Genomic DNA, 12,192 nt, shown 5'->3' with positions numbered 1-12,192 from the left:
TCAAGTCTGTAGACCAAAAATTGACAGAGCAGTTTTGTAGAGAATGTTCCTCACACAGACAAGATCACTTTATATATCATATTGCTTATATCCAATCTGGGACAGATTTTGTAATTTTATGACTAACTATCATAAAATGCTGTTTCATCTAATACCATAACCCGCAAATTCTTAGCTCGGTTATACTAGTAATTTGCTAATATATTTCTTTTCTCTGAAGAAAAGAATAACATTCTTTTAAACCTGGCAAATTATGGATTTCTTAATAAAATTTTTTTTTGGAGTATTTTGTTGAACAATAAATTTTCTAGTAAATTTTAATTTACAGTCTTGATTTATTTTCCTTTATATATATATATATATATATATAAAAAATTACAATAAGTTTACCAAGGTAATCAAAATGGTAAACTTAAAATATATTATAAATATATTATAGAGTTAATATTTACAAGTAAAGTAATCTCAACCAGATGTAAAAGCTCAATAAAACCGAAAAGGAAATAGAGCTTATAATATGAACAAATGATTAATAAAACATGTTAAAAGACATCTTGAAAAAGAGTTAAAAACATATTTAATTTTAAAAAAGGAAGCACAAGATAAGTGGATAGTCCTTAATCCGCGGAGTTTCGAAGAAATACTCTCCTTCTCATCAGAGGGCAGGAATTAGCAAAATGCAGGATCGGATTTTGCATATAAAAGTATTTAATGAAACTACAAGTAAGTCACAGATCTTACTTGGTTAAAAAAAAGGGTGAGGTAAGGGGAATAGGAAGTAAAAGAAAAATTATAAAAAGATTTCACATGAATGGATAGTCCGGTGAAGGGTAAAAAATCCAAGAATTTTTTCAAGATGTCTTTTAACATGTTTTATTAATCATTTGTTCATATATACAGTGATGATCATATTTATTGGCACGGTAAAATAAAAGTTAAATTTTGTCTAATAAATTCTAAAAAAGGGATTAAATTAAAGAAAATAACAAAGTATATTATGTATTTTTAACTGGCCTTTCCGATGCAGCAATCGGATTTTAGAAAAAATAAATAACAAAGGAACAACAAACATAATTGCAAAAAACCCTTGTTCAAAATTATTGGCACGATTTATTTAATAATCAATTGTATAGCCTTTGGCCTTGATTACCTTCCTCAGTCGCTTTTCATAGTTTACAACCAAGTTGTTGCACTCTTCAGTAGTAATTTTAGCCCACTCTTTCTGACAATAATCCTCCAATTGAATAAGATTCTTAGGCTTCCTTTGCATTACCCTCAATTTTAATGTTCTCCATAAATTTTCAATTGGATTAAGGTCTGGGCTTTGTGATGGCCACTCCAAAACATTAATATGATTGTCCTCAAGCCATTTCTTAGTCAGTTTAGCCGAATGCTTTGGGTCATTATCTTGCATGAACCACCAACGACGACCAAGTGAGAGCTCTTTAGCAGAGTCTTTCAGGTTTTCATCCAATATTTTAACATAATCTTCCTTTTTTTATGCTACCTGTGACCTTAACAAGTCGCCCTGGTCCAGAGGCAGCAAAGGATCCCCAAAACATCAAACTGCCTCCACCGTGCTTCACTGTGGGTATGGTGTTCTTAGGCAGGAAAGCTTCGCCAGATTTTCTGTAAATATAAGACACTTTATTATGGCCAAATAACTCTATTTTCGTTTTGTCAGTCCATAGAACACGTTTCCAGAATGCAACATCTTTATCAATATGACGTTTTGCAAAGGCTAGCCTTGCTTTCAGGTGCATAGGCTTCAATAAGGGAGTCTTTCTCGGACGACATGCTTTTAAACCAGCTCTCTTCAAAACTCTACCAACTGTATGTCGAGATACATTCACTCCAGAGGTGCTCTGTTCATCAACAATCTCCCCAACAGAGATCCTTGGGTTTTGTTTTACTTGTCGAACAATTTTCCGTTCATCTCTTGGGGAAAGAATCCTTTTTCTCCCTCTACCCTCTAAACTCATAACGTGGCCTTGCGATTTGAACTTGTTTATTATGGCTCTAACAGTGGATTTGGGAAGGTTTAGCTTCTTTGAAATCTTATCATAGCCCTCCCCATTGGTATGGCATGCTACAACAAGCTTCCTGACGTCTTCGCTGTGTTCCTTAGTTTTAACCATGGCGATTGAAAATTATAATTTAGTCACTTATAAAAGTTTAAATAAATCGCTATCTAAAAATTATCTGAAAAAAATTATTCACTGAATTAGCGTTAAACAAGCATAATATGGCTATAAAAAAGTTCAGAAAGCACGTAAACCGGAAATTGATTGATATTATACTGATACTAAAAGAAAAACAAAGCTGTGCCAATAATTTTGAACAAGGGTTTTTTGCAATTATGTTTGTTGTTCCTTTGTTATTTATTTTTTCTAAAATCCGATTGCTGCATCGGAAAGGCCAGTTAAAAATACATAATATACTTTGTTATTTTCTTTAATTTAATCCCTTTTTTAGAATTTATTAGACAAAATTTAACTTTTATTTTACCGTGCCAATAAATATGATCATCACTGTATATATATATATAAGTATATATATATATTTATTTTCGGCCACCGATTCCGTAGTCAGGGGGTAGGACTGCCGACTGTCATCACGACGGTTCTAGGTTCGATCCTCGGCTTGGGAGAGGTGTTAGTCTAGCGGCACTGATGAGTTGTGAAACAACGAAACAGGTCTGTATGTCGATGACTAAAATATATTTTATAAAGCTCCCCTCTTTGGTAGAGCACTCTCGTAAATTATCTTACTCGCTACTTAATTTAGCTGAAATAATGCGAAGCTCGCAATTTGTTTACAAACAAAACGTTTGAGCCCTCTACGAGTAGCGGACGGATGTCTATTTAAATACGCATTCCGACAGTTTAATTTCGGCCACCGATTCCGTAGTCAGGGGGTAGGACTGCCGACTGTCATCACGACGGTTCTAGGTTCGATCCTCGGCTTGGGAGAGGTGTTAGTCTAGCGGCACTGATGAGTTGTGAAACAACGAAACAGGTCTGTATGTCGATGACTAAAATGTATTTTATAAAGCTCCCCTCTTTGGTAGAGCACTCTCGTAAATTATCTTACTCGCTACTTAATTTAGCTGAAATAATGCGAAGCTCGCAATTTGTTTACAAACAAAACGTTTGAGCCCTCTACGAGTAGCGGACGGATGTCTATTTAAATACACATTCCGACAGTTTAATTTCGGCCACCGATTCCGTAGTCAGGGGGTAGGACTGCCGACTGTCATCACGACGGTTCTAGGTTCGATCCTCGGCTTGGGAGAGGTGTTAGTCTAGCGGCACTGATGAGTTGTGAAACAACGAAACAGGTCTGTATGTCGATGACTAAAATATATTTTATATATTTATATATACATATACACAAAGTTATAACTTAGGTATGTTCCAATATTTATATGTAGAGAATTCACTTCTAAACTAATTAACTGATTATTATAAATTTAAAAACACAGCTGCTAGACATAAGGAGTTCAAATGTGGGCTATATTTAGTTTAATTTAGTTTTCTGCAAAGAGGCTGGACACCCTTTGTAAAAATTCAGATAACTTTTATGAAATTGTTAACAATAAGTATTAGACATCAATAAATATTCCCTAAATTTCAATTTCTTTGGAGTATTTTAAAGACTTTTCTGATGGCATAATATAAACACAACCTTCCATTTGAAAATTAAAATATTTCAGATTTGCATTAAATCTGATTCCTAGTCATAAGACACCAATTAAGCAAGATTACCTAAATTTTAGTTTCTTCCTAAAAACCCCATTAAACCTTAAATGTTAGACATTTTCTAAAACAAAATTCATGTAATGGATTTTGATCAGAATTAGAATAAGAATTCTAGAGATGAAGTTTAGCATTATTTTGATATTAATCTTCTTAGGGCATAAAAAGTAGTGCAAAACTGTTTGGGAAATTAATTTTATCTGTTCTTGGTCAGATATTTTTTAGTAACGATATGTATTCATTCATAAATTCTTCTAGACTTTTCTTGGCTAAATACAATTTTCATAATTCAGTTTTTCATAAAAAAAAAAATCTAATAATGTATAATACTCTGCAATTATTTGAATGTTAACTTGATGTCAACCATCATCTATCCCCCCACTTGTACTGATGAAGAGCTTATATATGAATATATATATATATATATATATATATATATGATTAAAATTAGTAGTCTCTGAAACGATCGTACACAAATCTAAGTTGTTATTGTTTTAAATTATTGGAAAATATGTAAATGATCTTGTATTAACTTTATTCACCTTTTATTTACTCTCTTTTTTTTTACTTAAGAGTTACCACTTATAAAGGTCCAGAGGCCACTCGAGGATAAGAGTTAAAAAGTGTATAGTCAATGGGACAATATCATAGTAACGTTAGTAGTATAAATTTGGTAAATTGGATTACTTAAGCGGAACGGCTCATCAAGAACTTGTTTACATTGGACTTGAAGACGATCATAATGTAGTGAGCTTTCTCTATGTATCTGTAGGTATGTGTGCGTGCGAAAGTTCACATGAATTGTTCATTTACCTTTCTGAATTTAATAGAATTCACAGCAGATTTATGAGCTGCTTGTTTGTGTATGAAAGGTGTTTTCATGTTTCGGTGATCGTAAAGATAAATATCACCTTGTTTCGTTCCAAGTGCAATGACATCTCCACCAACATCAACACAAGTTATGCCGGATTTGACTGACGTTAAAGATACCATGCTGAAAAAAAAAAAGTACAATATTAAATGATATCAAAAAGATGGGAAACAATGATTAATGTTTTTTTTTTTTCTTCAAAATCAAAACAATTCCTCAAGACTTAAGAAAGAATTAAAGATTTCAACATTTATAACTGGAGCTATACGATCATATTATTTTTAAGAAATCAATCAGAAAATCTATTTCCTCTCACATGCTTTACAATAGGAAACACTGAAATTGTTGAATATTCATCTCTGCTAATGACAGGAATTTATTTAGGTTGCTAAGCAAAATAATAATATCCATTGTTGACACGGAAGCACTTGTAAGTGAAACGTTGTCTGGGAACCAACGCAAAGGAGACAAAGAATAGGAAAGAACTTCAACTTGTTTTTTCTTTGTAACAATTGTTATGGATGCGATGTCTGCCATATGATTGTCTCCTTGAATGTCATTTATGCCTCTAATGTGATCTTGAATGTTATCCACATCTCTCATGTGATCTCAACCATTATCTCATTCTGTGCTTCACGTCTCTCCTGTGATCGTCCTCTTTCTCCTTTTTAAAGTATTTTTTTATTTACCAGTGACATAGTTTCTTATGCATGCAGTCATTTGCGCTATATTACATTGACACCTGGGAACATATTTGCAGGGACCAGAGGAAATATATCCCTTTGCTAAATAAACAATACACAGCATTGTGTCGGAGGGGCTATTTTGAATGTGTAGTTGAAATTTTGGGATGGGTATGTCAGTTAAGGATGAGAGAGTATCTGAACAAGGGTATTTGTAATGAATAGGGATGTGACAACAGCATATTCTTTTCACTTTTCATTGTTTTTACTCTTGAGTATATATCCGTTAATATCTTATATGCTTTTATATAGATGGATGTGGTTTTCAGTTGATTAAGTGTGTCTGTGTCGGATATACACCCAAGAGTCAAAAGACTGAAAAGAATATTCTGTTGTCACAGTCCTAGTAATAAATAACAACACAGAACTTTAGTATTTATGTAGTCAGTCCCGAGTATCAATAGAGAACCATGAAGCAATTTACAATTTGAAAGTTGCAAAAAAAAATAAATAAATAAATAAAATATTAGACAACATTAAGTATACAAAGAGTTAAATTAGTGTTAACAGTTTTTGATTTTAGTCCTTGAAAAAAAAAAAAAAAAGATTCCAAAACTTATTCAAAAGCTAAGGAAATTAAAAAGTGGCTTTCAATTGTGAACTGCTTTGGACTGATAGGGTTCTCTGTCAATACTCGGGACTGACTATTATAAGTACCTAACAATGTTATACTAATCAGTTTGAATGCAGATTGATAGAAAGCAGCTGACTAGCACCCCTCAAGCAATAAATATACGCCATTATTTATTTCTTCTTTTTATACATAAATGTTCATCATCCTTCATAAAAGCAGCAATATACAACATAACCTTACTAATATAAGACAATCAAGTTAAACACAAGAAAAGGGTGGTTTCAGAAAAGGAAAGGCAAAGAACAAATTATTCTGAATTTTATAAATGAAAAAAGGGTAAATGTGTATACTGTGTCAATATAAATTCATTGATGAATTTTCAAACTGGTGCCACAATATAATTATTATATAATATTATTTTCATTATTTTTATTATATTATACTAGCAGGATTACCTGGCATTGCCCGGGGCAAACATGTAGCATATTTTTATTAAAACCTTTTACCTCTCTTTATCTTTTCTCCTCCCTATTTTACCTCTCCTTCTCCCCCATCCAGCCTATTCCTTCCTTTGAACATATACACACAGACAATTCTCATTTATATAGATTCCTCTAGAAATTAGTCAGCATAAGAGAAGTAACTCCTTGATAAAAAAAACAGAGTTACTTCCCTTTAATTAGTACATGATATGTACAGAAAACTGACCTATCCTGACTCATTCTGTGCAAGTTAAGAATAAAGGAATGAATATTTTTTTCTTAATTTTAAATATTATTCATCCAGAACAATGCCGATTAAGAACATACCAACTTTGTGGGTATTTGTTTTGTTGTTTTTTAATTTTAGCTGGAAATACATACAAACAACTGCCCTTTATATAATAGATTTTCATTTTATGCCTTTGTGCCTCATATTGATGTCATGAATGACTTCCAACTGATGATCTCCATGTCTTAACCAGCTGTGAGTAATCAGCACTTATATAGTGCACAGTTTGGAGTATTTCATATGAGTATATGTGAGCGATCTGGACATACAAGTTAAGACATTGTACAATAAAATTGCTCATGGAAGCCTTTACAGAATGGCAATTTGCTACATCTGATAAGTTACAGACAGAACTGTATCATTTTGACATACCATCAATGATCACATTTTCCAGTCATACAAGGGTACAAGTCGGATATGTGCGTTGCAGGCTCACTCTTTCGCATACTGTTTAGTCATGACTTTATAGAAATTTGAGCATGTGAGATTATTAATATTGTGAGGTCTGTGTTTGTGTCTGTCATCCACAGAATAGAAATGTGTCACAAACTCCTACAAGAGTTTTGGAGATAAACACCCATAAGCACAGCAGCAATATACAATAGATGAAGGATACAATCGTGAAATTTCCACGATTCCTGTTAATTTTATAATAAGCTGTGAATTTGGTGTTCAATTCATGTAATGATGAAGATGTCTTTTAATTTCAAAAGGATGCTGAAGCAATCCTTGGGAAATATCAAGGAAATAAATATGCACAAAAATGAAAGCATCTCAAAGAAATGTACCTGAGGTTAGTTGTATCAAACAAAGCTAATTTCCCATCGAGGCCGACAGTTGCAAGCAGTTGTGAATTGTCAGTGAAAAATGAAAGACTTGTAGCAGAAGCTGTGTGGATTTGATTAGCTGATTGTAACAGTTTGGCACGTCCAGCATCCCAAATGTTAACGGCTCCATCGGAAGAAACGGCACCCAAAATTGAAGTTTTGAATGGATTGTAGCATAATTTGTTTATCACCTGAAAGACAAGAAAATTATTTTTTATAATAACAGTTTTCTTGCAATTGTATTAAAAAGAGATACAATTTAATAATAACGAAAACATTGTGTACTGATGTATTATAAATCATTTTTATTTTTACATGGAGGTCACCACTTATCAAGACCCAGAAGCAACTCGGGGATGAGGGTTATTGCATGTACAGTAATCAATGGGATAATGTTGTAGTATTCGTTAGTATTGGAGATTTGATAAAGTGTCATTACTTAAGGGGGCATCAGGAATTTGTTTATGTTGGACTTGAAGACATCTAAGTTGAAGTCAGGTGGGAAACAGGCAAGCGATAGAGAGTTCCACAAGCATGCAGTTCTAAGAAAGAAGCTTTGTTCATGGAATCTACGTTTTGATTTAGGCACAGATAAAGAGTGGGGAAAATTATTGACTGGTTTCAGCTAGACAGGTGTTTCTCGTGAAAGATTGGCGAAGGGGGACCAGAGATTGGAGCTCAGACGTGCACATACATGTGTGCATATGTAAGGAGGATAAGGCATCAGGTGCCATTTCAAAACATTTCAGGCAGCATGAAAGTTTTAAAGGAAGCAGTGTCTTAACAGCTTACAACTGATGCAGGCAGTTTGGGTGGCGTGATCCTTGACTTTGATAGAGCTCATTTTGGACAACAATAACATCTTTAGGGATTGCCAAGAACCAGACTAACAATTAGGCGTTAATGAAGTAAGAAAATGAAGGAATATATATATATATATATATATAATATATATATATATATATATATATATATATATATATGGACATGCATATAAAAATAGGGTTATAGTCAGCTAACATACTTCCTAATTTTCGGCATAGTGCTACTGGAAGTGGTGACAAATCAGTTCCTTCACTTTTATTGTTCTTCAGTATTTTTATTGTGAAGTGGTTTATTGAAATAAAATGCAAGAAAATGACACTGAAAAGTATTCAATAAAAAATTAACAAAATTATACATTTAAAATAAACCAATTAGTCTTTTTGCACTTTTAATAACAAAATTTAAAAAATAAACATTGTTATCTTATTTGAAATTTTATAAGAAATATGTTTATGAAATTATAAAAATAAATTTTTTTTCTTTAATTTTTAAAATAAGTTTTTTTTATTTGCATTTATTAATAATCCCCGAATATAGGAGACTTTGTCTCCAGTCCCTACAGCTCTCTTATATCTGGGTTACACTGTACATTAACACAGTCCCTACAGCTCTCTTATATCCGGGTTATTTTGTACATTAACACAGGCTCTAATTTGAGACCAGAGATAATTTCTTTTATATCCGTTTTTCTTATATTCGAGTATCTTATATCCGGATTACACTGTAATAAATATGTTTATAAAAATAAGATTATTGAAATCAAAATAACAAAATTTCTTTTATATCCGTTTTTCTTATATTCGAGTATCTTATATCCGGATTACACTGTAATAAATATGTTTATAAAAATAAGATTATTGAAATCAAAATAACAAAATTTCAAACATCATAAAAAATAAATGTATCCAATATACATTCCCAAAAGATTTTTAAAAGTGTTTTTAATAATTCCTTAAAAAAATAAAACTTAAAATAGAACCGAAAAATCTTTTCAATGATTATTGAATAAAAAAAAAGAACAATCGGAAAAAATTAAATTAAAAAAAACAAAAACAAAAGAATACATGAAGAAGGGTGGTATAGGCGTGAGAGAAAAAAAGCGAAGGAACTGATTTGTCTTGCCACTGCTTTCGGCAGCGCTATGTCAGAAGTTAGAAAGTATGTTAGCTGACTATAACCGAAAATCGAAATAAAATGAAACAAGAGAATAGAAGGATCATCAGTTAGAAAGTAAAAACAAACAGAATTTTGTAAATGGAAAAATTTAGAATAACAAAATTTTACAACAAAACATTTTTATACAACAGATAATATAAAAGTTACTTTCAATCATGAAAATGATCATAACACAAAAATGCATTTAGTAAAGAAAGTTTAGTTAGTAGTCACAAGGCTTAGAAATGTGTCGATCAATATATTAACAGTGTGAATATGCGTATATAAGCAATATACGTATATGAGTATTTGACAGTGTGTCATTATGTATGTATGTGTGTTGATTTACCTAATTCTTGTTAGTGTGTGTATAGATGTGCAGGAATTGATGAAAGCTGGTACACGAGTCATTGAGTTATTTCCTTTTACATCTTGCCTCACACTTTTGACCCCAGTCAAAGGCACAGGAAAGTGGGTTTGTTGAGTGCATGTTCAGAAGCCTTTCTGTGTAGCAGCTGGCTGGTGAAGTCTATGTGTCTTTTGGTTGTTTGTTTTATAGAAGTTTTTAACTTACTACTTTGACATAAACTTGTTACTTTTAGAGTTTGAAACAAGTTTTATTATTTGAAAATATTTTGAGTTAACTTGTTCCCGACAAAACTAGCTAGCTTTGGGAAGTGGCAAAAAGAGCGTATCAAAATGAACTGGAGAAAGAAAGAGGGTAACTAATTGGAGTTGCCACATTTGTTCCACACTTTAGCAGGGCTTTACGTTGCAAGTGAAACAGTCACATTTGCAAGGGATTGTTCCAAGTGGCGACTAGAAATAATAAAACGTTCATCTTTTGGTGATTGTTTTTTTTTTCAACGACAATCTTTAAAAGCTCATTACTGAGTGTAAAATGTTTTTTCAATCTTTATTTTTTTAAAAATAAAACAAAGTCAAATTATTTAAACAACAAAAGGTTTAATAGAATATATACTCTGTTTTTAGCAAAGATTAAAAAAAAAAAACACCTGAAGAAATTTTAATGTTTATAACATCAAATCTTAACATAAAATTCAGTGCATATTTAGAATTATACTTATTTAAAATAAAATACAGAAAAATCTTTATGATGCGCATACTTGTCATAGAACAAAGATATTCCAAAAAATCACATTGGTTTGGCTAATAACTTTTCTATTTGGCTAGTAAATGGAAATATTTAGTTGTCAAAGGTCAACTAAATTTACCTATAGAGCACTTTTCAGCAAAATTTGTTCAGAAAGTCATGGAAGCTGTGCGGTTTTCTGATTTTGTAGGCATCATGTGTTAGACACACGGAGATTTGAAAAAATGTATTCCGGGTTGTTGTTATTGTTGCTTTGAAAATGGTCATTAAAACAAAAAAAAAAAAAAAAAAAAAAAACCAACTAGAATCAAGAAGCAATGAAAGATAGAAAAAAATCTTCCAAGAGAAACCAGTGAAATGTTTATATGAAAAAAAAAATATGAAAAGATATAAACGTTGTAGGAGAAACTGTTACTTACTTGTACCCGAGGCGCCAATAATGGAGCAGTGGATTCTTTGGTTGCAATGTTGCTCAAAATTATCTCCCCTTTATCAGAACCCGAAGCAATATGGCTACTCGTTGAATTGAATACAGCCGCTGTTATACTTCCATTATGACCCTGGAAAGGAAAAATATCCTTACATATATAGAACTCAAATAAAACGTCATTTTATTATTAGTTCATAAAAACACTCAGAAAAATCTTATAAATTTACAACAAAATGATTTAAAGTTGAAGTTGAAATGTTTAAACAGAGAGTGAAACAATCAAACATTATCAAGTCAGATCAAAAGGAATCTGAAATACTTTTTTTTTTAAATATATTTATACTAATGATTCACCACTTACCAAGACGAATTATAATCGTTAGTGAGATTATTAGTTGGATGATGAACGATAATATAAAAGGCTTAAAAATGATGAGTGGAATAGATAACATTTGATAGTTTCATAGAATAAAAATACATATTTTAATATATTTATAAAAAAAAACTAAAAAAAACAAACTATTTGGTTATTTTTGTTAAAAAAATATACACTAATTGTTGAAACAATTATTTAAAATAATAAATATTTCATCATAAACAATAAAAATTTCATATTTAAAAAAAATAAAGAAAACTATTTGATTCTTTATTTTTGTCAAAACATAAACTACTTGTTTAAACATTAATTTTTATCACACAAAGATATTTTATTTTTTATTAAAAAAATTAAAACATTTAATTATTCATTTTTGTAAACAAATTATTACAAACTTTTTTGTTAAAAAAAATTACAATAAAAATACAATTTTAAATACAATTACAACAAAATTACAATTTTAAATTTGCAGTGACAAAACATTTTCTGGTATTATTATTTCTTAACTTAAAATACACAAGTGACTGATTTCCATTGGTCACCATCTTGTTTAGAGATTTTTCTAAACAGGAAGTCAGGATGATGGAGTTATATTCTGATTTGCCATCTTTTTTAATTGAGACAACTAAAATTTTTGATGACAGCAAAGAAGAGAAATTGAGCTGACTACATGTAATAAGTCAACAAAACTTCAGTTATTTATGTGACGAACCACCATTGAGATATTCTGCTGGGGATAAAGAATTGG

At 31.2% G+C, this 12,192-nt stretch overlaps 1 protein-coding gene across 4 annotated transcripts in view; it reads right to left on the bottom strand.

Annotated features, from left to right (window-relative positions):
* The window catches only part of LOC145277623 (uncharacterized), a 108,007-nt gene that overhangs the window by 61,193 nt on the left and 34,622 nt on the right, over nt 1–12,192 (bottom strand). For all 4 annotated transcript variants that reach the window (XM_080129172.1, XM_080129173.1, XM_080129176.1 and 1 more), the window contains exons 4-6: nt 11,058–11,198; nt 7,506–7,735; nt 4,572–4,752 (exon numbers count right to left, since the gene is read on the bottom strand). In XM_080129172.1, coding sequence (XP_079985298.1) covers nt 4,572–4,752; nt 7,506–7,735; nt 11,058–11,198 — 552 coding nt within the window. The remainder of the gene's footprint in view (nt 1–4,571; nt 4,753–7,505; nt 7,736–11,057; nt 11,199–12,192) is intronic.

This window comes from Euprymna scolopes, chromosome 6, assembly GCF_053919585.1.
Source record: "Euprymna scolopes isolate OS-2025 chromosome 6, ASM5391958v1, whole genome shotgun sequence".
Taxonomy (NCBI): Eukaryota; Metazoa; Mollusca; class Cephalopoda; order Sepiida; family Sepiolidae; genus Euprymna; species Euprymna scolopes.
The sequence above is the reverse complement of the archived record's forward strand: the minus strand, read 5'-3'. Positions and strand labels throughout refer to the sequence as shown.